The sequence below is a fragment of the Echeneis naucrates genome, chromosome 22, assembly GCF_900963305.1.
Source record: "Echeneis naucrates chromosome 22, fEcheNa1.1, whole genome shotgun sequence".
Lineage (NCBI taxonomy): Eukaryota > Metazoa > Chordata > Actinopteri > Carangiformes > Echeneidae > Echeneis > Echeneis naucrates.
This window is the reverse complement of record NC_042532.1, coordinates 2,003,351-2,030,260: the sequence shown is the minus strand read 5'-3', so window position 1 is coordinate 2,030,260 and position 26,910 is coordinate 2,003,351. Positions and strand designations below refer to the sequence as shown.

Here is a 26,910-nt window from a genome sequence, read left to right as displayed (position 1 = left end):
GTACATTTCATGCTACATCACATCAAACAACATTAGAAATCACTTTTTGACTTACTGCACAATAGTTCAGGATGTTAAACCAAATTCAGGGATTCAAACTCCATATCAGTCTGGGAGGTTTAGTTTCCCGCTTTTAAACTTTAACCAAATAAAATCTCCATAAACAAATTGCTCCTTTGTTGATCGTCTAAGATAAATCATTTCAATCAACATGGGCCAATATTGATCTGTGATCAGCACTATGCCTTTTGTGAATTAATATGAAGCAGCTGGGAAACTGGCAGCGAGGATGGAGGGAGAGTGTAGAACAGAGAGAAAAGCAAAAACGAGGCACACCGCCAAAACAAAACTCCTCAGCCGTTTCTGTTTTCCTCACTCTGTCAGTCTCCTCTCTGTTGCAGGAGTCTCACCTTATCATCCACAGAGCTTTAGTGTTGGGAGCTTGCCTTCAGTTGGTGACTTTGGTGCCCAACCGGAGAAGATCATTCACCACTTCCCCTCCTGACATCTCTCCATACAGGGATGGGATGATCGATTCATGAGCGCAAAAAAATAGGGGATACTGGCGTGTGTGTGTGTGTGTGTGGAGAGGTGCTAGGGCTTTTACTTTTGAAGGCAGTTGCCAAGATCTAGCCAAGATATTTCATATTCATAGTCAAATATTCAATGCACATGGTGGACAGGGGCAATTTCTACAGTCAGCCCGCCATTCAAAAGTGAAAGGGATGTGGCTTGTGGATGAAGGGAGTGAGGGAGAGAGAGAGATACGCATGGGGCTTCATGGTAGTCAGATGAGAGGTTGCCAGCTGCTGATGGGTGACTGAGCGTGGCGCCTCAGGACATGCCCGTTGAAAGGCGATGCGATCCGATACCCCTACTTATGCGGGGCCCTCTATACATATGCCCCCCACTTATGCAGAGGAGGCCCATATCAATTGCAGAACTTCCACTGTTTTGGTCATTATGCCAAGATGTTTGAGTGAATGCCTTGCCTGTCTGAATGGAGAATGTGGACTTACTGGGCTATGACCACTGAGAAAAGCCTTTTCTGCATAAAACAACCTTGTGGTTCCTTAAACATGTTCAATTATACTGTCTGGTGTGTCAGCACAGCTGCTAAGTGCGTAAAGTTTTGATAAAGCTCCTTAGTTACAGCACTGTATTACTGTATACTTGGAGTTTTACTGGCTGTGCACGTAGAGGAAAAATAAACAATTTGATAGCTACACAATATTTTAATGACTTTAATTCTTATCATGATACTGAGTAATGATGATCTTAAAATCTCACAATTTAAATTTTTGAACTCCCAAAGCAATGGTAATGAATATATAGCAATATAATTGTAATAATCTCTACACAGTGGAATCTGTGGATTATCCAGTATCCTTGTGGATACTTTTTGTGTTTAGGTCATATCCATACGCTAAAATATGTTGTTGTAGAATTTTTACTCATATCCAGGGTTTTATTTCATGTCTTCCATAAGAAGATATACTTGTGCGTTTAAGAACCATGAGACACAAAAACCATCTCAGTTTAGTTTTACACCTCCTCTCACAGGCTTCCCTCTGGACCTCTTGCAATGTCAAATCGGTCAGCCAATCAGCAGAGAGGATCTGAGACTCTTGGGGCACTGACTGCTTTGTTATGACATCACAAAAAGACGGCATAGTGATTAGAGTTTGTGTAAGATATTATAATCTAGAAAAATATATATTACATAACATAATATAACTCAAATAAATATAATATGCATGTACACACTACACTCAAAAGTTGTTGTAAACTTCAGCTTTACAAAGTATCAAGGCCACATCACAGACCACAACTTTTACTGCACTTTGGCAGAGTTTTGAGCCTCTAAAATGGATAGCTGTGGAAGCACTGCTCATCCTCCTTTGAAAATTCTAGGGCTATATTGCTGTCTGGATGGGCAGAAAAGACACCCACGTTTGCTCCATCATTGAATCTTATCAGCCTTGGATACCAGTGGTGAATTACAATATAGATAATGAATTACAAGCACTGTTGACCTTGTCTTTGCTAGCAGATGTTGTGCATTTAAAGTCTGCATTTTAATTGTGCAACTGTCTTAGCTGGTTGTACTTTCTCCACCTACCCAGCTGCAGAGTCTCCAATCTACTTCCTACTTGTGGCCAATGTATATAAATTGTCATGTTTTTCTGTGTCACGTTTGCAGGTGTATGGACAGAGATCATTTTTTTTGATGCAGAGCTAAAATCCTTGTCTTGATAGAGATCTTAAAACATGGACCAAGTGTTTACTTACTGTGATGTCACCTGTTGTGTCGAGAGTTTGTAATTTGAATGTTTTTTTTTTTTTTTTTTTAAGAAGAAACCATATTTGGAGGAGAAAGTGGAGCTGAGAAAGAGCTAGGGGTGGACCTGACATATTTTTGCTCTTTTTTGTGCCAGTTGTCATTTCAGGAGTGTCTATCATGCAGGTTAGCTACACACCAATGTATACCTTGAGGTAATAAATCGACTGTAGGGACATTTTCACATAGACTAAAAATCTAATTTACATCAAGTGGAGTCACCCCCGAATGGTTATCGCATAGAATTACTTTTTCAAATTTTCAAGGAACGTCTGAGAAATGTTGGTACACAAGAAAAAATAATGGTATTCTAAAGGGTCAGATAAAGATATGAACACATTGTGTACCATTATACCCACTTTGAGCTGTGTCTAAACATAAATAAAATTATAATATAGAAAAAATATATTTTTTTAATATTGTGTTTTGGTTTGTATTTTTTTATAATGAACTACGTGGACTAATAACTTAAAATGTTCATTATTAGGATCAAAAAAATTATGTATTATTTTTATTTTGTCCACCATCAAAGACAGTCGCTCAGTTTCACTATACATTGCGCAATAATAGTAGACAGTCATCGATGCTGCAGCCAAAAAATGTATTGCGAATCATCGCATAACTGCAGTTTGAGTACACTAATATTAAATGTGTCCTTTTCTAGTTGAGCCAGCATCTCCACTGAATGAGAGGATAGGGACCACACATCCTTGTTCCAGGTGATGGTGCGGGTCACACCTCTCGGTTCAGAGGAGAGGGAGTGATGAAAAATGACAGTGTTATTTTTCAAAGAGTTGCACCTTACTCTGTATCAGAACCAGCCTGTTCACAAAGGGAATTGGGGCAGGGAAGTGACTCTGCTCCCCTCCAGCCCGATTCCAGACCCCAAAATGCTGATTCCCCCCTCCACCTCCACACCCCTAACTACAAGTCCAAGTGATTACACTATACCCCCCCAGCCCCTCGCTCACACACAAACACAGGAGCAGGAGCACACACACGCTCAGAGGGGCTAATTAAGGCTTTAATATGCAAATGAGAGCAGCAGTAAATTACACAGCTGGCAAATATGCCTGTTTCTGCCTGAAAATACATCAGGAGTGCAGCGAGGAGTGTGTTGCTGCTGTTGTTGTTGTGTTTGCAGAGACAAGGGATTGCCTCCTCCCAGCAACCTCAGTGCCCCCATCCACCCCACCACATTCCCTCCCTCATCTGAGACTCATCCAGCTTTGTCCCTTTCAGAGGTATCCGGAGGAAAAGTCGACTCTCTGCAATATTGTGAGGGACACAACAGGAGTTCTGTGGCTTTGAATATTAATGCTTTGTTTACTGATATACTGACTGTTAGACTGATATGGTTTGGAGTGGCCACCAAGTAGGACAGGAACGGAATACAATGGACTATAAGATCTGCAGAGAAGATCATTGGGGCCGACCTGCCCTCCATCCACGACCTTTAAAGGTCCAGAGTCAGGAACCGAACAGGTACCATCACTGCAGACCCCTTAACACCCCGGAAACAATTTGTTCAGACTGCTTTCCTCTGGTAGGCGCTACAGAGCTCTGTTCGCCAAAATTACCAGACTTAGAAAGAGTTTCTTCCCCCAGGCTGTCTTCTAGATCTCTCCATAAGACGACTGTCAACCTCATGAAACATTTGAACATTGCTGCACTATTGCTGCACTAGAGTTTGCTTGTGCTCCCCATGCTTGTGTGGGTTTCCCCCAGGTACTCCAGTTTCCTCCCACCGTCTAAAGACATACATGTTTAATTAATTTAGTTAATTGGTTACTCTAAATTGTCTGTAGGTCTGAGTGTGTGTGAGAGTGGTTGTTCTTCTTTGTCTGTCTCTGTGTGTTGCCCCAGCTATGGACTGATGACCTTTCCAGGGTGTACCCCGCCCTCACCCCGTGTGAGCTGGGATTGGCTCCAGCACTCCCCGTGACCCAGAAACGGGTAAGGGGTAGATGATAAATGAATGATTTTTTATCTCAATTACATGTCTACGTATTTGGTCTAAAGTTAGATATTAGGTCCATACAGTCTAAAGGTAGAAGTTACAGGTCCATACAGAACAGACAGACTTCCACCTGTTCTTACATTAAAAAGTAGGTCTACATTTTATATTGATCTTGTGAAAACATCAAAGATTTCAGTCCACAGAAAAATGCTCATAGCTTGTATTCAGAAACTGAGCCTTAAAACCAGTTGTGAGGACTTTATGATGTCACAACAATGTAGTCACTGTCCTCAATAATGCCCCCAACCCTATCCCACTTGGACCCACTATCCAACCTTACAAAGTTTGGTTTCTCTGACTGAGTTACATTAAATCTGCTATATTTTTATTGGATCTCTCTGAATAAAATCAGCCAATCAGTAGAGAGGATATGATTCTCTCTTCTGATTTAGGTTTCTGATCTGCTGTTCTTAGATCTCCAGAGAGAAAGCTCAGAGAAAAACGTTAAAATACATTGAAATGGTCTTTTTGTGATGAAAACCACAAATCCTCCTATGGATAGTAAGTCTCATACAGGAACTTGAAAGAGACCTGTCAGCCTACAAATAATTGTCCTCATGTTAAAGAACATTTTTGTTTGATAGCTGACCCAGCCAAATTACACACACAAAAAAAAAAAAGCAAAAACAAATCAACTGGCTCAATCATCAACTGAGTTCACATTGCAATATTTGCCATTGAATGATTTTTTTAATGCATAACGTGCTGTGTTAGTTTACGGATGAATAAAATAAAGTGTTACAATGAGGCTGCTGGTCTCTGATTCCAGTCACAAAAGATCTTCATCAGTTTGGGTCTGACTGAAGCTCAAACATGTGGCTGAATCTCTCTGATGTTTCCTCCTCTAACAATCTTGAACCTCTCTGTGCTATCACTAGTCAAACTGGAGCCAGCCAGCAGGTGGGGGGCAGGGCTAAGACCTTATCCAAGTTTCTCAATGAGGGAGTCAGAGCAGATGAGCTTCAGTATAAAGTAATCAGAGCTGCAGTGTCTACTGGGAGCACTGGTGTGATCTCCAAGGGTTTGCAAACCTGGAACCAACCAAGCTCCACAGTCCCAGAACCCCCAGCCAGTCCAACAAAAACACACTGGTTCAATTTGTGTTAATTGTTTGTAATTTGATTAATTGCAAATGTGTTTAGGAAATTGCAAGAACAATATAAACCAACAGGGGCGCTGTGTCAAAATGTAATTTAAAGATATGAATTAAAACAGGCTGTTTGATGTGACAAACAGAGAAGTTTCTGATGGTTCCTTCACCTGGTATAAATTACAGCTGCAGTATGGTCCAAGGATGGAAGCCATTTAGATACACAATATAACATTTTCTTTCTGCTGTCAAAAGTGTTTTAATTACTAAGAGCACATGTTTAAATTCTGGGCTAAAAAGTAGAAGTGTTAATGTCTCTCAAAGGTCTCTGTTAGAGAGTGATTTTCTCCTGTTAGGTCAAAAAAATCTCTGGTGAGTCATTCAGTTAAACAGTTGTTAAAAGCAGTTTTTCGTTTCTACTCTCTGAGCTCTGTGAGCTGCATTGCGTGCTGTGTTTCCAGCAGGTGACTGACTGATGTGGTAGCGGTGTGAACCTTGGTCTCCTGTGGCAGCTCTGAACACTTTTCCACTGCCCTCCGAGGCCTTGCTGAGAGGTGTGTTCTGCCCGATTGCCATTGTCTGCCTGCACGCTCTATTCCCTGGAGCAGCCATGTCATCATGATGTGAGCAGAAACCTTAGCATCAGCTACATGCATGGTAAGGCCGTCCTGTCACCTAGCCACCCTACTGGGACTGACCATGACAGGATGGGTGCCCAAAAACATACCCAGAGACCTCTTTGTTTCACACTTCCCCGAAAATAAGAAGCTATGCACCTGTGCAGAACATTTCCCATAGCGATCTCTCCACAGACACTCACAAAACACACATATCTACTCTCAGATGTCACTCCCACACCGCTCACATTCTTGCAAATGTGATATAAAGCCAGGAATGTTAGTCAAGTGTGAACAGTCTGTGTAGGATTAAATAAAGACCGGAGACATCTAATTTTTTAACAGATATCAACAAACTGAATAACCCCATCAAGACAAAAAGTCAGAAGGAGGGGGAGTGACATACCGGCATTCAAATTGGGACGCCTGCTCAGAGTTTATGTGCCCAAGCCATTTGGCCTAAGATGTTTATTTAAAAAAAATGGCTCGATTAGTTTTAGAAAAGAGATGATGGTTTGGGTATTTCCTCAACATTAGATTATCTTTGTTGTTTTCATATTCACAATAAATAGAATATGCTTAACAAAGGCTCTTTTGCTACAAACTACAAGCACTACCATCTACCAACAAAATGATACTATGATTCATAATAAATTCTGCACATTCTGACTTGTTTTTTTACAGGACAGTGTCTCTGATGGGGCAGCACAGCAGCATAATAGTTAGCGCTATCTCCTCACAATAAGAAGGTTGCAAGGTCAGTTCCTGGCCTGGGTCCTTTCTATGTGGAGTTTGGATGTTCTCCCTGTGTCTGTGCGGGTTTCCTCTCACCGTCAAAAGACATGCATGTCTAGGTTAACTGGTGACTCTAAATTGTCCATAGGTCTGAGTGTGTGTAAGTGGTTGTGGTCTTTCTGTCTGTGTGTTGGCTCTGTGATGGACTGGTAACCTGTCCAGGGTGTATCTCGCCCAGTGTGAGCTGGGATTGGCTCCAGCAGCCCCTGCGACCTGGAAACGGGTAAGCAGTAGAAAATGGATGAATGAATGATTGTTTTCATCAATACCATTGTTTTTTGGATGGAAGGCCTCAAAGCACATAAAGTACAATATCAAACATAAAAGGTGGTGTGTATATTTCTGAGCCATATATTGGGCTAATCTCCTCTAACTGAAGAATAAGTAAAGTCTGGCTGGCAAACCTTTGGGTCAACTGCTGGTAGCAGCTCTCTACATGGTCACTACGGTATATCTTACAAAGCCTTATAAACCTTATAAAGGCTTAACTTAACAAACAAAGGGAAAATTGAATTATACATCTTTAGTTTAAACCCTGAAAACACTTTGTTGTCCAGTTGGCTTCCTGTCAAAGACCAACAACTATTCCTGTTGTCCCATCCGCAGAATTGCTCACTCAAGCTCCTGAATTTCCTTCCTGCACGCACACACACACAGACACACAAAACACTTCATGCTGCTGTAATTATTACTCAGTGAGACAACCACTCTCTAACAGCTACACCTTGCTGACACACGACATTCAGGAGAGGACACTCTCAGTGTTATCGCTGAACTCCCCTGTTGGAGAATGGCTCATGCCAGCCAAATCCAATGCCAAATATTTAAACATCAATCAGGCAAACAGGTTGTGAGCATCTCTTGTCCAACCAGTGATTAAGAGAGCATTGGGTGATGGGGGCGACACAGTCCCCTGATAAGGATGTATAAACAGCTCAACGTTGCAGTGGCTACAGAGAGAAGTTGCCCCTCAGAAACTGCAGCTTTCCACAAGGGCCAGGGAGCATGAATATTTTATTAAGGTAAATAATTAATAATTAACAGCAAACAGGCCAGTGATCAAATGGAGCAGCATGGCAACAGACATGAAAAATCAGACTCTTGTAAACAAAGACGAGAGGACCCAGATTTCCTCCCCCTCTTGCCACCTTCTTTTCTCGCCTATTAAATATGCGCATCCACAGTTGCCTCCCCCAATCCTGTATGTGGTAAAACCACACACATACAAGGGGAACATGTATGAACACACTCAATATCAGCCACTCCGTCAAACTCACCACAAAGTGCTGCCATAACCCCCTCCGTCACTCAGTCACATCCATACCCACACTTATTTTCCATCAAAAGAATGAAATTTTCATGTATTCCTTGGCGACCCGGGGAATGTGACTGAGCGAGAACACTTGATCTGGCCACCCGCTGTTTTCTGATGGAAAGATTTGCTTTTTAATACAATCGTCACTCCTCCCACCTGGATATGCCACACCAAGACAAATCCCAGCTGTGTGACTCCAAAACCTGACAGAGCTTAAAAATTCCCTTATTACCATTCCCTTAAAATACCCAACCACACTAACTCCCAACAATGGAGGAAATGCTAATCACGTCTCTTGGCGGCTTAGAGGAGCATGAAAACAGAGCCACCAGTATGGAGGCTTTTGGTGCATGTACAAAAAGTAAAGCAGAAGAGGAAAAAAAGAAAGAAAGAAGAAGTCCCAGCTTTAATGACACACATTCACAGAAGCGTCATGGCTGTTAAAAGCTGCTTCTCCCAAAATCTGGCACATCTTGCCGTTTGACTTTAGCCAGAGGAGACATTTCATAAAAATCAGACTTAATCGTGTAAACAACACGCAGACAAACAGAAAACCACTGCAAACAAAAATAAAACAACTTTGGAAGATGGGTATGCATTGCCTTCAGAGTTAATTTTAAAATAAGCATCCCGTTCCTTGGAGATTTTAATTAATGCTTTAATATGCAAATAAGTTAGCAGAGATAAAATCATGACAAACAGATGGCAAGTGTGGGTAATTATTTTGTGAATCCAGCAGGGGCATGTATTAAAGTTATGGCATCATTTTCCTCAGGCCTCTGTAGCCACGGAAGGTGGAGACAGACAAAACAACATTGAAGTCTCACGCATGAACTGAGATGGATGTAATGACTGACTTGTGACTCCAAGTTTGTGACGACAGTGAGTTTGAATGTATCATAAAAAACAACACGTTACATATGTTGGCCATTTTGAATGAGAAGGAGCCGAGCAGGGGCTTTTATACTTTAAGGCAAATTCAAGGGAATGACAAGTCTAAGAAGGTTGAATTTTAACATCTCTCCATTTTCTTTAGTGTATCTGCATGTTTTAGCTAAAGCTAAAACAGTGACTGGACGTTTGTGAAATTGCTAATGCCTAATGAGTTCAGCCATTTTTCTTGCACTGTCTGAAAAATATTATAGATACTACATACTGGACTCAATGTAGCCCACAATACACCATGAACAGTTTTGAATAACTGATGGTCAAGGAACATACACTGATTAGCTCTAACACTGTGACCAGTGACAGGCAATAAACCTCAACTCCAAAGATCTAGAGTCCAGTGCTTCTCAGGTTAGAGCTGTTTTGGCAGCAATAGGGGGATCAACAGGGTAATAGGCAGACGGTTATAATGTTACGGCTGATGAGTGTACATCATAATGCATTGCGCTTGAAAGAAAAAATAACGGTGCAGAGCAAATGACCTGAGTTGTGTCTACTGTATCATCCTCAACAAAGAACAGAATGAAGATTAATTGATACAACCAAAGAACTGGAGTCAGTAAAGTAAAATCAAATAATAGCTGAACTCAGATTCTCAACATATTTTTAGGATGAATCTACTGAAGCTTATTGTTGTCTGACTCAAAATTTAATGGCAGAGAACTGCATCATGCAGGAAAATGAAAAGTCTTTAGGGTTCCTTCTCCTAGGGATCCTTCAAAATTGAATCTAATGATTGAGAAGTTGAGAAGGATCCTTTCATTTTTATTTTATTTATTTTTTTTTTGTACTTAATGGGACATTTTTACATTTGGAAAATAAATTCATCAGTGTCCTGCAGGTGGATAGAGTGAAGGAATTTCTCATTTCTGTGTTTTCTGTGTTTTCTGTAACCCATCATTCAACAGATTTCAGTGGTCTTGGTCAAGTCTAAATCTAACTGCAAAAAATCTTCAAACCCATAACCACATTGAAATCGAGCTCCATGTAAAGCTTGGTCATATAAAAACTATGTTTCAGTGAAGGGGTCACAGTCCTGAGGTTAAAAAAAAAAATTATGACTGTAATTATAGCTATAAACTGCACCTACTTGCTCATTAGGGGGTGCAAGGTCTAAATCCAAACCAGCAAGAGAGCCATTGATCCTCAGGGTCAGACACAGGGCCAGCAAACCCGCAACCTTCACCTTGTTCTGACGGAGGTCCAAATGTCGAATGTGATGGTTCTCAGCAAGGAACTCAGCTAATGCCACAGCACCTTCACCAGAGAAAAAACACAATAGTCAAATGGTGTAGACTCTAGGTTGCTGTAAACAAATAACAAAATGAAGCCAGCACTGATGAGGCAGAACCTGCAGTTTATCCCAAGACTACTAGGGTGTGGCTCCAACAGTGAATCAGTCCTCATAGACCCCATGTTAAAATGTCCAATATCCCTGTTTACAGCCTGGTACCAAAAACGGTTTTGGCCTTTACAGATAATTTTATCAATTGTACAGGGTGAACGGTCTGTTTAACTCACTCAATTGTATTTTACTTATATTAAAACTTACAGATAATTTAGGTTGTTGCCACTTTGAGTGACAGGTGAGCTTGTCTACAAACTTACCACAAACAAACATACATCTGTCTCAGCTGCAGTGTTACTCACATTTTTGCCCAATTTTGGATTGGCTGGGAGTAAGGGGCTGAGTCAAATGCTGCCAAGATGGCTACGGTGCAGCAGCTCACTCTGAGCTTTGAAACTGCTCTTCAAAAACTTGAGTGATATGTGAGTTGTAAAGCGAGATTCATCTTGGCTAAACGACAAACCTAACATCTTATTCTAGACTGCATTTCCTTTACCCTCCCAGCTCTTTCACAGAGTTTTGGTTTAAATTTAGTATGACTATAAAATGTAGGCATTAAAATTAAAACGTGAAATGCTTTTAAAAGAAAAAAAACCTTTGCAACTGTGAGAAGGCTTCTTCCTGCTGCATTTCAAGGAGGCTTCAAGAAATGGTTTGGCGGAAAGTTTCTGCACCACTTATAAAACTTTACAAATTTAGAGAAAAATACTAACAGCTTTAGGGTGGTTTTACATGTAACTGATCCTTGTGGGCTCATGCAGACCAGATCCAGCTCTCAAACCTCCTTTGCTCCACCTTCTCCTCAAATGATGGACAAATTCAAAATAGCAGCTCACAAACAAACTGGTTGAATTTTATGAAACGTTTCAATCAAGGGAAAATAATCTGCAGATCACTGAGGGATCCCAATAACTGTTAGCTGTGGCATCGTCTCCACTCTAACCCTAACCCTACAATCATACAAGTGGTTCATTTGAAACCAATAATGTGTCAACTGAATTTGAATATTTTTGTAAAACAAATCCTGATGTACCACAGCAGTCAGTATAGCAAGATGTGACCAAATTCAATATGGAATGTCACAAATTACAGTATATTATTTTACACCCCATTCATCCAGGCTTGGGACCAGCACAAGCCTATCACTGGCTTGCATCGCGGCTAGGGTTTGAACCCAAGGCCTCTGCATATAAAGCATGCACTCTATCACTGAGCTAAGTCCCAGGGAATGTAATATAACAAAAAGTAACATGTATAATTTCTGTGTCCCCATCTCAATGAAATGATTATTTGCTGTGTGTTCATTGTTGTACCTTCACAGGTGATGTTGGACTGGGACAGTCCAAGCTGCAGCATCGATCTGTTGGCTATCAGAGGCATCTTGATCAACTGGATCCCCTCGTTCCCCAGGAAGTTCTCGCCTAAATCCAGGACCTGCAGGACTTTCAGGATAGGCTGAAAAGCAAGGATCCTGAGGTCACTTTAATTCTTGTAAAATTTTGCCATGGACCTGAGACCGATCCGTGGGTATGTGACACCAACTAGCACAAAGAATTTAATCTAAAAGTTTGTCTGTTGAAGCAAGATTAAATGAATCCTTACTTCGGCCCGAATGTGGTGGTGTGCTACTTAAAGTGTGGAGGGAATGAGAAGTTTTAATTATCATCATTATTATTATTATATGGTGATTATTATTCCTTTTCAAAATGTTTCCTCTCATGTTAAAAGCTCAGAACTTCTGTTTCCACTCTCCAGAGCCACATTAGCATTGAAGGTTGATTAGCTGTTGCGTAAAGCTGGGGGTGTTTGGAGCACAAGGGGCCTATGTTGCCCAACAGCTTGAAGAGGAACGTGCCACCCACTCCTCAGTTGCCCCCTCGCCTCGCCACCCTTGTTAAACTCCTCTGGTCATTGCTCTGAAGAGAGAGGGAGCACGGGGGCGGAGAAGAAGCCAGGAAGCAAACGACGGACCCAGAGAGCGTCTTCTTCTGAGTTAATTTGCACCGTGGTGACAACAAACACACTTGAGAGCCCCCCCCCCCCCCGCCTTTTCTTCACTGAGTTGCAGCACACAGAGGCACCAGCACATCCAACGCGTGGCGAGAAGCTTCTCTGGTGAGGGGAGAGGGGGAGGAAGGAAGAGCAACTCGAATGGCTATGCACAAGGGATAATAGCAGACAATTAAAGAGGCGACTGCGTGGTTGAGAGTGTGTGAGAGTCAAGCATGGCTGAAGGCTGTCAAACGTAAACCACGGGAGAGTTAGAGTGAGAAGTTTGAGGGGGGTAGGAGTGTGAAACCACCAAACACACAGTATGCTTTCACACATGACATGCTGGCTTTAAACAAAAAAGCAGGCAAAGTAAAATACTGAGAGGGCCCCTGAATAACATATTCACCTCATAATCAATTTTTAAAAATTGAACAAGTAGTAAATTTAGACATCATCAGCCACATTCTAGAAGTGAGTTTCTCACTCATTGAAATCCTTCAAAACACAAACCAGGGGTACAGAGAGGAAAAGCAGATACACCAAGCAGAAAGGTTAATAACAGCTCTACTCGTCATCATATTCAACACGACCAGCTACGGCTTTAATTATCATCATTATGGCCTGCAAGGACATCTACTTATCCCTGTGACTGGCAGGCTGCATGAGCAGCCCTCCTTAACACACATCTATTATTTAATCAAGCAGTTCCTTCTTTTGGTAGTATTTGAGAAGATGGGTGAACTGTGTGTATGTGTATGTATCTGTGTGAATGTGAGCATACGAGGCAAGCATTTAATTTCTAGCCTTTTGACTTTCACAATCGCCACTCACATGACAGGAAGGTGTTGTTTATGCTGCCAATCAGGTTGAAGGAATGCATGTTATTAGTGGTGAACAGTGAAACGTGTGGAGGCGTGACATTTCTCTGGATGAGGCCCAGTGCTCTTTATTTCCTAAATACTGGATAGAGGAAACCCAGGTACCAGGACCATTCAGCTCAGTTGCAAAGCTACTGCGATCACTTCATAGTCACAAATAGAGTCATTAGCTATTCTCGGGTCTCTCTGATTGCTGACTGTTTTGTTCTTCCTGAGCTGTGGTGGACAAACAATGAGCCAAAGGCTGTGTCCATATTCAGGGTCGCATCCTTCAGACAACATTGTCTCAGATGCTATTCTCCTGGACAATTTTTGGCCTTACCTCTCACTTGATTAATTCAGTAAACAATTTTTTAATGAGTTTCAGGTCTTCATTAATAAAAAATTATTTTCATTTTTTAAATCATGGTCCCATTTAGAAAAAAAAAATATAGACCATAAAACAGGGGATGCATTAGAATGTGGCAACACAGTGACTGCTAGACTGTACCAAATAAAGCACCCTGACTGGCAATCAGGGTAAAGAGCAGTTCAACTCCAACTTCTCCTCCAAATATGGTTTCTTTTGATTTCATAAAAATAAAATGCCTCATAAACAAATTTACATTTGACAAAATTTACAAAAGACAAAACAACACAAATTATTAGACGGCCAAATGGGTTTTAATTGGTGTCCTGTTGGGTGGGCCGTGAAAGTTTCTCAGCTGCAATTGACAGGCCCTTTCAAAGAGTTTAATCACGTGATGCAGTTGATCTTAAAGCACAGTTGTCAGGAATGAGGCCTGAGAACTAGTGTCACAGTAGAACTAGTATCAAATAAAAATTGTAAAGCTACTCTCTTGCTTTGTTTGAGTTAATTCATTCATTCAATTGTTTTGTTCATATTGACAAGTAAAACAACATTCAAACAACTAAAACAAGAGACTCAGCTCAACCTAAACCATGTTGATGCCTTTGCTTCCTTGTAATAGTTTCAGATGTTAAAACATGTTCCCACATTGATGGAAAGATGCATACTAAGACCCAGATATCAGCAGAGGGACACCTGACAATGTTTATGTCCTCAACCATAAATCCGACAAGACCGTTGAATCACCTTCATTAAATGTGGAGAAATTGAAACTTCGATAACATTCATTCATTCATGCATCCATCTTCTATTGCTTATCTGTTTCTGGGTCTGCTGGAGCCAATCCCAGCTCACATTGGGTGAGGGCAGGGCACACCCTGGACAGGTCACCAGTTCATCACAGGGCCAGCACACAGAGACAGACAGACACAAACAACCATGCACTCTCACACTCAGACATATGGACAATTTAGAGTCACCAATTAACATAAACATGCGTGTCTTTGGATGGTGGGAGGAAACCGGAGTACAACATGCAAACTCCACACACAAAGGCCTGAGATTGAACACACAACCTTCTTATCTTGGGGCAACAGCACTAACCACCATGCCACCTTATTCTAACATATAATCATATGAATCCATTGCCTTAAAGTACCTGATCATGTTGAATGTACCCCAATCAATTTTGACTCTATAATCTATTTGAGAAAACCCTGAGCTGCTGATTGTCTCCGGTATAATTTTATTTCTCACCAGTATCTTGGCCAGATGAACCATGCCGTCTGCAGTGATCTGGTTGTTCCTCAGCAGCAAGACCTCAAGACCTGAGGTCTGCTGGCTCAGACCCTCAGACAGTTCCTCCAAACCTGAGTGATTAAAATGCATAAATCCTTTAAATTATGGTAATTAGCAAAACATGATCAATTTAGCTGCTTGTCTCTGCTTGTGTTTGTAAACTCAATGGCTCTGGCAGATGTTTAGTGGGAGTTTTGCTGCAGTGTTTCTCATCACTTCAGCTCCAGTAACTATGATGATGCTATGTGCTTAACCTTTTCACATATGTGTATTAATTAGATAATAAAGCTGGACTGTGCAAGTTTTCATCCTGAAAGTGTGGAAACATCTTCCACTATATCTATCTATTAGGCTTATTGGCAGGCAAAAGAGATATTTGTTTTAAGTAAAAGGGAAACTGATCACAGGTCTGATCAAGTATCACTAATTAATTTCAGCGTTATGTGATGCAATTGCACCAACTTCTTCCAAAAGTGTACCTCTGTGAAACTCTTTTTATTAGTAAATAGCATCTATCTATTTTTCTTTGTAAGATTTCCATCTACCAAAATACACTCATTCAAAGAATGAGTAAGAATGACAGATTTGTCGCACATTATAACTACTGATAGTTTTGAAGATAGGTTGATTTGAGGACAATTTCTGAATCCCCCAAAAAAGTTGTTCCCATTGGTGAAACCTCCACTGTTCTTAACTCTGATTGCCTGTTTTGATAATAGCCCAAGTTTTACTCTATCAACAAAAGTATCAAAGGTATCAGTCCACAGGAAAAAGCAACCAGGCCATATTCAGAAACTGAGCTTTAAAACCAGCTGTCAAAAGCAACAAAAACAACAAAGTAGTCACTGCTAAAATCAAATCAAATCAGATTTGTTTGCATAGCACCAAATCATAAAAAGTTACATCAAGGCACTTTACATATAGAGCAGGTCTAGACCAAACTCTTTATAAAATGATTTAAAGAGATCCAACAGATCTCACTGCTCTCAGCCAGCTTTGTCTATACTTACCAAACTTATCCTCCATTAAAATTATTTGACAAAAAAGAATAAACAAAACTGTGGCCTCTTCCAGACCCACAATGTAAAAAGATCTGACTGTAATTATTTTAAATTTTAATCAAGTCATCAATTTCCCTTACATATTGAATAAAGGCATCGATTTGTACTGTTGGTGACTAAAGACAAACATGTTACCTGCATCTGCCAGAGCATTGTTACTGAGCTCCAGAGTCTTTAAAGTGCTGTTGTACTGGAGAAGATCTCCTAGCTGCAAGGCATCTTGGTAGCTGTTTAGCTGGTTGTTGGTAAGATGGAGCTCTCGCAAAGCCTTGTTTACCTTCAATGCAGCAACTACAGGCAACAATGAAAGAAAAGATCAGGAATTTGGAATTCACACTAATACCATGAAAATACAAGGATTGAAAATGTTTGATTTGGAAAGCCTGTAGCAGAAATGGCAGCAAAAAATCTACTGTACTACAATGGTTAAAAAAAGAGAAACAGTACTTTTCAACCGTGAATTTATTCTCATAGCAGTGACTAACTGACTAGAGTCATTCTAACTTTGTATTTAGCTCCTCCATCATAGAAACCGAGTCTCATGTTGTTGTACTTGTGAAGCACTGGCAGATTGTACTGGCTGAGGGCATCTGGGTGTAAGAGGGTGGAATCTAGGGGGATAATGTGAAGCTCCCACATATGAAACACAAACACTGAAGCACCTTACTGGAAGGTGAAACTGAGGACACCAAGAAAAGTCAAGGAAATTTGGTGCTTCCCCCTTTCCACCAAATTAAAAGATAAATATGACATATGGCCGAAAATGAGGCCTCTGGGTTGTAACTGAAGGAAATTGATTGATTCCAGGTGAACTTGAGCATGAAAATGAGAGCACAGTAGGAATTGCCACCACCTGAAATTACTGTAATAAAGATCAAGTGGTACTCTGTTCAAACACGAATGAGATGAGACTGAGGCCAGAGCTGTGTCTCCTCAGCACAGGAAACCTTACTAAACACCCAAGCCCTAACCCATATTTCTTGATCCTCTTTTAAAGTGTGCATATCCTTATTTTCCTTCTCCCTTTTTTCCATTCAGAGCAGTTATCACATTTTAAATGATGCTTTGGAGATTTATCTTGGATTTTTATGGGCATTCCCTGTGCATTTTTATAATGTTTACTGTACTGTGGTACCCGTGTGTCTGTGTTGCTAGGGCCCTGGCTAGCCTTGCATGCCGATCGATGCAGCAGATTTGATCAAGCCCGTTGGGCTGCATGTGGAATGCCAACATTGTCATTAGGCACAGTGGGGACCAAATGGTGGAATAGGTGGGATTGATCCGGTCGACTCCAACGCGAGCACCCAATCCTGAAATCAGAGGCTTCGCCGATCGAAGGCAATGATCCTCAGCCGGGACCCCCTGTCGGGAGGGAAAGGAGGGGCGGCAGCAGGCTCGGTAAAAGCAGAGGGAATAGGGTGGGGTGAGGGATGAGTATGGGTGGAAGGGGGGCTGAGCAGGAGGAGGGTTGGTGTGAGACTCTAAAATATCAAACTGATCCAGGAAGTGGCTGTTGCTGTTGGGAAGAGTGGGCAGCACACTGTGTCCATTTGGGTCTTTCTCTGCTCCACGCTGAGATGACATGAGAGGCCGGAATCAGTGTGTGGATGTTTATCTCCAAACAGAAACTCTGACATTGATATTGTGCACCAGAGTTTATTGTAGTTTTTATTTCACTATCTCAAAACAATAATGAATACACAGAGGCAAAAAAGTTTGTGTCTCCATCCATGTATAGCACTCAAAGGCCCTAAGTGCTTTATGTGTGTGTATACTCATCTAATAATTGTGCTTATAGGGTTGTGTGTTTGTGTGCCTTTAGCTACCCCTTTTTACATGTGGGTCACATGAGCTTGTACCTCTCTTCAAACATTGTTCAGAGATGAAATGACAACAGCCAATCAGTGAAGGTCAGAGGGAACGGACCTTGCACAAATCCTTCGGTTGATGTTTTGTTTAGCTTGACTGACACTTTTAACAGTTTATCAGGATCATAAATAAAATGTTCATCGACCTTGGGTGTGTGTGAGTGTGTCATGTGTGAATGTGCACAGATCACATTGAGTTATATATAAATTGGCATGTCTAAGGTTAGACTAAAAGACCACACATACATGCAAAACTGAAACAAATGTGCTTGTGTGTGTGTGTCCTGGCTGCCAGAACCAGAATGGATGTGTGCATTGGTGTGTAAAGTGACAGGTAAGAGATTAGGCCTCTAATCCGAGTCCAGAGCTGCAGAGAGGGTCACAGGTCAAAATCTGGTCCTGCTGGCCAGGACACATACATACACACACACACACACACATGCATACACACATACACGCACGGACACACACGGATGCACAGTTAATGCCTGTTTTACAAAGAACTAAGATCTGGTGATCAGGTGATCAGCACCTATATATATATATATATGTTTGTGTGCATGTTTGTTGTGCGTCATACCCAGTGTGTATATTGGCATGCCGCTGAGCTGGGCATTGTGAAGGTGGAGCACTGTGAGCCGGCTGGTCAACAGAGCTTTCGATAAAGACAGGGCTGGGTAGCCGACCATGGGGATGTTATACACATCTAGCCTGGACAGACACACACTCTGAAACACACATATGCATACTATGTAAAGAAACACAATGAGTACTAACAAAGTAAGAATCAATGAGACATCTAATTGAAAAAACAAACAAAAAACAACTTAAAAAGAAAGAGGAGGTGGATGCAAGGAAAAAAAAGATTCACCATCTGCTGTTTGGCCATTGAGAGCTGGCAGAAGAAGAGTGGAAAAGGTGGTGCTGAAGGGTCAGTCTAACACTGGACCCTGCCTTTCCAACTTCATTGCAAACACTATGGAAACCAGGGGGTAGAAGAAAACCTGCCTGAATGACATACTGCTCATAGACATGGGGCAATAAGTGGGCATTTGGGTAATGAGATGTTTATCCATAAAATACAGATCAAGTTAGATCCATTTCTCACCCCTTCGCAACTCCACCTTCTCCTCCAAATACGGTTTTACTGGTTTCAGAAAAAAATTCTGTCTTGGTCAGTAATTGAACCAAAGACTCGCCTGAAACCTCCTTCTGTTTTTTCCCTCTTACCATGGTTATTTCTTCAGTGTTCTCTATTGGCCCATCTCATAGTGTATTTGTCTCACTGAGTCATCATTATTTGTTAAGCAGCAGCATATGACCTACGCTATAATTGCTGGAGAAGTGTGTGTGTGTTGTGTATTCATGCCTTCACGCCTGTGTTTGCTGGGGCAGAATTTCGCAACCTGTTTCACTTGCCCTGCATTTCCAATTTATGTAGTGTTCGACAAACTCACTTTCCCTGGATGTACATTATCCCATGGGAGAAAGCGTTACATGAAAAGATTACTGTTCCACTGCATCAGCCAACCTGCTTTATCAAATGAGCGAGGGCCCTCCAACCAGATGTTCCCATACCACTGTTGTCAGAAATGTCAAGATGGGTTGTAGATTCGTAGTACAAAATCATATCCAGCAAAGACGATGCTCCCTGGAAGAGAAGAAATAGTGAAGTAGAAAAAAAGAAACGAAGAAACCAAGGTCTCAAATTTGACAGGAATGTTATGAAGTTCTTTTGGGAGGAAAAAAAAAAGTCTCTAATCTGATACAGGGTGAGGCCTGAATATGAAACTATGTTGGAATTGGAAGAAGGAGATGAGGAAAATAAGTTTTGCTCATAAAACTCACATTTTCTTCCAGTTGGGTTGCCTGCAGATTGATGAAATCAAAGTGTAGCGATTTCAGGATGACTTCCAAAGCTTCACAGGAGCGGTGGTCTAATCGCTCACCTTGATAGAGGCAGGCAATCAAAAACAAGATAATTGGGAGCCTGTTTGCTAACAGGCAAAATTGCACAGTGCCAAATGTGTTTTAACCCTTTTTTCTGAAATGAACATTTCAGCCCAAATCACAACAAAACAACTTCCATCCATAGGCAAAGCTCATTTGTGTGTGTGTGTGTGCATGTATGTTGTCTTTTAACAAAGTTGAGACTTAATCAGAAACAAAGAAAGGGAAATAATGATGACAGCTCCAGTTAGAAGAATCTGGATGTTGTTTTTCATGATTGCTTCCAAGATGTGACTGCTGGAGTGTCCATTGATTACCGACTGCCTGCACAACGCTGTAATCAATTAATCCACGTACCTTTATTCACAAACTGAACCTCTGAAATTCCTTAACACTGTCTGATTACTTTGAGATACCCAAACAACACAGTATGGGATAAACAGTTCAACAAATATACTATATAAAACAGTATCTAAAAATACTAAAAAAATATAATATCTAAAATGTATCAAATACATTTTTATTAATCATATTACCCAGAACCCATTTGAGAGAGAAAAGTTAATAATTAAACCAGTTAAAAAAAGGGGGGTTTGGTCCTCAAAGTTACAACAGGAAACTATTGCTGTAATATAAATAGTCATAACGTACACACATATACTGTGCAAAATGTCAATATTTACTGTACACTCCAACAAAAGACTTCAAAATGGAAGCTCACAGACTGGTGTGTGATATCACGGGGGGTTGACATTTATGTGATGTGGGTTCACAACGCAAAAGAAGGCAAAAAAAGTGATGCTGGGATGCTTTGTAACTTTTGAAGTTTTTATTTATTCATCCTGATAGTAACAGTAAGAGAGAGAAAGGAAAATCACAGGGAGACAATTGCATGCAGGGAATCTTCCTTATCACGTTGTTTCCGTCCACACACTTCTGTACACACTTCCATTTTGTTGTGGGTATTTGTACTGTTGGGTGTTCTTATACTTGTAGCATATGTGTTGTTTGCATTTTGCCTATTTGCATGTGTTTTCTGCAGTCTGATGGACCCTCAGGGCAACCAAAAATATAGAGAATGGACTGCTTCAATGCTTTACTGTCATATGCCTTTTGTAAATATAGGTCTGTATTATATGAAATATTTATGGTCCTTCCAGTCATTTACAATAAACTGTATGTAAAACTGATGTAGCTTCCTATTTTAAATTGTAATGTATACTAATATAGATCCACATTTTCGTACATATTGTTTATTGGTGAAATTAGATTTTTAACTTGTAGTCACTGCATTTTATTAATTCATATTTATAACTAATACAGTCTTAATTTAATATGTATGTCTAGTGGTTTTGAATATATGGATGATATATGATACCAGTACCTTATCTGGAAGCAGGTGGCTGTCTGTTAGAAGAGCTTAAAAATGACTGAAACAGTTGTAAAATTAGATAGAATATAAATACGCAATTACTGTGTTAAAATAATTCATGAATGACAAAAGTTATAGTTTTAAAATGTATTCTAATTTACTATTTAATAACTTTTTTGGATGTCTAAAATTCTACTTTGTTCTTATGCCTGTTCTTTCTCATGCTTGGAGAGTTAGCTGTGGTTAATACTGTCATTTCAAATGATTTTCTTATTCCTTGCATATTACAACCATAGTGTTTTAACACTATAATAGATAAATTGCCAGGTTTGTGTGAACTTTTATGTATTTAAAACGTAATGTGAATCGATTGAGTTCAAGCAACAAGATGGCTCCAGTGTGAAATATACATTTTGCAAATGTATAAATTTCATAGTTATTTTCTCCTGCTTGTGCGTTCCTTCTTGAACAAGAATCACACTCAATACTCCAACTAAAGCTTATACTTTATCTACATGATAGCTACAAAAAATATATTGCTTTTAAACTGCATCACATATTAATAACAGCAATATTTCTGATTCCCTAGATTAATTGTAATATGGTTTATCTCCACCTTTATTTGCGCTGAATTCTTTACTTTAACTACATAAATGTCATCTACCATCTGTACAAATATGTGAACATTTATTTGTTGAAAGCTTTTTGTTTCTTTCTTTATTTTTGTAATCCAACCATTAATCCTATTGTTTGTGTGATGATTGTGTTTTTAGGAATGATTATCACAGCTCACGCTCACAGTTACATTTTATAATCTGATCAGTGGAAACTGTCCGTGCATTGTATCCCACAGATAGTTGTGCATATTGATATATCAGCAGTCTTATGACTGACTCTTTGCTATTGGATTTAAGTAATTATGGTTACCGTTATGTAATCAGATTACTCTTACTCCCTAGCCCCGATCAGAAGTCACACTTCAAATCAAGCTGTGACTGATCAAACAAGACTCCCTCTCCCTCTCCCTCCCTCTCCCTCCCCCTCCCTCTCTCTCCTGGGCTCTTATCTCCTCAGCCAAGAAGGGGGGATGATAATTACTATCATAATTATTTCCAGAATGATACTTTTCTCCTCTGTTTTAACAATAATCACTTAACTGAGAGATGGCGAAGGGCGTGTGGGGTGGAAGGGAGCGCCATCTGAAATCCCATTTTTATAATCCGCCCTGCGTCAGGGAGATAATAAGGCAGCAACACCCGCAGTCAGATGTCATCAGTGCGTGACGACAGTGACGCCCATCATGGCATCACACACAACTTTACCCTGCTGCTGTATGCGGATGTGTCTGCTGTTCTGTTTCTACACTTGCGAGAGCAGGCAAAGTTTCAGACCTCCAGAGTAAGGACAATTTGTCCAGTTTTCTCTGGTAAAAAATTTGCCATTGAGTTTGAGCGAAAAATTATATTTAGTTTTATTTACCAAATTGAATCAACCTGAGCTCAGTTCACTGCCATCTTAGATTTGCTTTGCCTAACAGCTTTGCCTCTAATTACCTACAGACAATGCTACTTACTTACTGTATCACAATGGTTTGTGTCAGCTACTTCTGAAGACAGGACAGAGTTTCATCAGAAGTCTCATAAGTGTATTTGCGTGGAGCTCAACAGACTCAATGTCTGCTGAGTTTACAGCAAAACTAAGTGAGGTTTAAATCTTTTCTTCACTCAGTTTTGTTTATAACTTGCCACTTTCATTGCCGTTTGGCAGATTCAACCACTGCTGCTACTGTTAGGAAATAAAAAAGACACCCAAAGCTCTGGCTCAAAGAAATACTGCACTGGCCCTCAACAAGAGCACACAGTCTTTGCAAGGATTGGCATTCTGTATGAAATGATGAGTTTGAAAGGTGGCTGGACTTTAACCACTGCTGCACGCTCAATACCCACAAGACAATGGGCACACAGAAAAGCCATACTGATGGCACAGAAGACTTGTGCTGTTGGGGAGAAAAGTCAGAACCACAAGCTGTATAAATATTCCCAAATGGTAAATAATGGGATGGTAAGCAGAAGAAGCTGTACTAGTCTTTCTTTATAGGATGTAGCAAGGAGGAAACACCATTCCTTCCAAACAGGGACAGTTGAATAACACTGGGGGACAGAGTATCATTGATTCTTCTAGTGCTGGTGAAAATTTAATGTCAGTGGATTCCGATACACTTCATGTATAGGATAGATGAATAAATGAAAAACATTAAATATGTATGCAAATGCTTCATTACTAAATGATCGACAAAACCCTTTTCTTCTAAAATAAAGGTCTATCACTGTCTGGAATGTCTGGCCCTGATCATTTCAATAAGCTGTTGAGGCATCATTTGGCTTCCATAAAGTTACAGCATCCAATGCACGGCGCAAACATTTTTGAGATTTTGAAAAAAAAAAAAGGTTGCCTGGCTTGTCCCCTGAAATCTGACACTTTCTATGTTGTTTCCTGAAGTAATTTGAAAAATGAGACACTGCATCAAGGACAAAGGGGTTCATTCTACCTCCATAGAGGTAGATTTACCTATACAAAATAGAGGCTGTTAACACATTTCTTTATGTTATTCATAAAGATAAACAAACTTGCCTAGTTAGTATATGTGTTGCTGTGGTTGTATAAGAAATCAAATACATCATAATTATCACAAAGATATACTTATTAATGAATGCTAATGTTTACATGAAGGAGTAAAACTGTAAATATCACCAGACATTTTTTAGCTGCTGTCTCATAAATTCTGATCAGACTTTGAATGAACATTAGAAAACAATTCAGTGTCTCATGTTGCACAAGGTCCTCAATCATATGTAATAATGATGGAGTGAAGCATTCAGCTTACCTTTGAGATCCAGACATTTCACACTGCCACCTACACACACACCCTGCTGAGAGAGACAGAGAAAGGGGTAGAAGCAGGAGGTGTGAGGGAGAGGCGCAAGCAAACACACACACACACACACGCACGCACAGATATTTTGGCAACAGCAGTGAATCTTCCACCCTCCCTGGTCTCTTTCTGCGTGGCCTCTCCATCCATGCCACACTGTACTGGTTTGATCAGGGAGGCTCATTGGATGCCAGAGCATGAATTATAAATTTCACACAGTTTACCGCCGCCGTTGATGGTGACACGGCGTCCTAATTAACCAGTGTATAATAATTAGAAACAGCTGGTCATCAGTTGATGTGTTCATTTGCCAGAGCCACTGTTCCACATACATCTAATTTGACTGCATCAATCACCGGAGGTGGCAGATTTACACGGATGGTAGAAAACATTGATTATTTTTTTTTCTCTCTTTGTGACAAGCAAAACTGAGACAGGGAGTGAGGATTTTGCAGATGATTGTATGAAGAGATTCAGTAACAGTGATCAGTGTGATTGGGGTTGAGCTAATTTTGGCTTCACCTCTGACTCTCTCCATTACAACCATATGCAGTTATTTCTAAGGCATAAATCAACAGCTCTTATCCTGAAATAATATAATAAGAGTGGTTTCAAATTAGAATTAAACTATAACAACACATTCCCCTTTTAATTTGGTCAGATTCTGGCATGATGACTTTCAGCGGAAGCCTCAGTTAGGGCTCCACATCCACCAGGGGGCCCCAAAAGTGAGCAGATTAAAACAGTGAAGTAGCTTTGATTTCCTCTGTTCCTTAGGCTGGATTTACACATTAAAAACATATTACGGATGACAAACAGTTGTATCGGATTGAACTGTATTGTTCTCCCCTATTTTTTTACTTTTGTTTCATATTTATGTTGTGTTTGTTTTTGTGTTTGTATGTATGAGTGTATGAGTTTAGTTTGTTTTCATCCCTGGGAACCATAGTTATCTCTGATATCCTTAGGTCTTCACAGATGTGTACAAGTATCTTCAGAGATGTAAGTTTGAGCTCCAAGTGGAACAAAAGTTGTGACCATTTGAGAAAATTTTTTTTTTTTTTTTGTCCTAATTTTTCTCAATTGTTTAAAGTGGGCAGGGCTCTGGTTCCCAATTCATGGATCAAATCTTTCAGAAGATACAGCTCACAAAGTTTTGGCTCTTAATAGTTGTCCTCAACCGCAACAGCTGAGCCTAAATGAGACTGGCCTACAGAGGAGTTTCACTATGTGTCACTAGTTGTGCCTGCTTCCTACTGTTGTTTTGCAAACAAGCCTTATTTTTAAAATTTGTACCAAAGGATCTCTGTTCGTGTTGTTTAATGTCATGTAGGTGAGCGAAAAATCTTGAGGTTCCAGAGCTAACATCGTCAGTCAAAGCAGTTATAACAAAAACTACAGAGCGCTATGAAGCTTCAGTTAATTGCTGCATCAGTAGTTCAAAGTTATTTATTATCACTATTTCAACATTCAACACAAACAGTGAAAATTTGAGTCCCACCTGTTAGGACTTAGATAACTTTTGGTGTAATAATATGATATATAAGAAGACTGCAAGACAATAATTTCATGGTTTGAGGTGTAGGGTTCCCTCTCATGCTTCAGAACCTGTGCAGGCTGATCCAGACACTGTCCTGCTCTTTACAACCCCTAGTCAGTCAAACCCCAACACCCCTGCACCAACTTGTCTTGACTGGCTCACTGAATTGCTGCCATCTTGTTTGTAAGCTGAGCCTTCATTCCACAGTCACCACTAAATATGATTCATTGTTCAAAGGGACGTGGGGAGTACAAAAGGAACTTGGAAGCCTCTCCTCACTCAGCTCTTGCGCTTACAGAGAGCAGAGCAAGGCGCGAAACAAAAGGACAGCGGCCATAATGCGTTCCTGTTGAAAGAATTAGCCAGATCAATGGGACATAAATTGCACTGTTTATGTATACAAGAGGCTTGTGTGTAATTGGTAGAGGTGGTTAAATTTCCCCCTGTAATCATCTTAACTGACATACACACACTTTCGTGCACAACTGTATATACTTACAGATGTACACATTACATGTGTGCGCAGGATGTATATGTGTGACATACATATTATCAAAGGAGGCTTTCAGCTCCAGTAGGAGCGAGAGGTATAATTTCACCTCATTTGAGTTTGATTACATTTTTTAATTACTTTGATTCCAAAACTATAGCAAATTAAAATGATTCATGGTCTGGTTGATATATTTATCATTTATTTTTTTATTCCATCTACGCACAGTGTGGCTCCCTGGGGACTGTGAGACTTCAGTTGGAGTTAAGTAAGGACAAGTTTGAGTTGCTTATTGCTCAGTCTAGATCACAGTCTTTGCTTTTTCTGTCACCTCTGAATTCTTCTGAATTTTACAAAAACAAACAAAAAATAAAGGTGTGCTGGCGTCCGGCTGATGAAGGCTTGTGAAAGTTGTTTGTGGCGTCGAGCCAGTGAACGAAACTGAGTGAGTACGTGCAAGCGACTGGCTGGCTACCTATATGACAATCCCACACGCACACACCACACACATCAAGAGACAGAGAGAGAAACACACACGCAGCACTTCGTCCTCCTCACAAGGAATACAGTGGCGGCGGTTTTTCATCTTAATGAATTTCTGAACTTGTTCGTTCGCTCTCCGCTCGCCGCTGCCTCGCGGTGAAAGACGGAAACCGAAGACGCTGGCTGCCAAATCAATTGATGTGTCAGGAGGGGGAGAGGACA

At 40.5% G+C, this 26,910-nt stretch overlaps 1 protein-coding gene across 1 annotated transcript in view; it reads right to left on the bottom strand.

Moving 5' to 3' along the window:
• Positions 1-19,395, bottom strand: part of LOC115036144 (protein phosphatase 1 regulatory subunit 37) — a 40,759-nt gene extending 21,364 nt beyond the window's left edge. The window contains exons 1-6 of the mRNA XM_029494283.1: positions 19,379-19,395; positions 18,502-18,632; positions 16,189-16,344; positions 14,951-15,063; positions 11,788-11,929; positions 10,217-10,383 (exon numbers count right to left, since the gene is read on the bottom strand). Of these exons, the coding sequence (XP_029350143.1) occupies positions 10,217-10,383; positions 11,788-11,929; positions 14,951-15,063; positions 16,189-16,344; positions 18,502-18,632; positions 19,379-19,395 (726 nt within the window). The remainder of the gene's footprint in view (positions 1-10,216; positions 10,384-11,787; positions 11,930-14,950; positions 15,064-16,188; positions 16,345-18,501; positions 18,633-19,378) is intronic.
• Between the last annotated feature and the right edge of the window lie 7,515 nt (positions 19,396-26,910).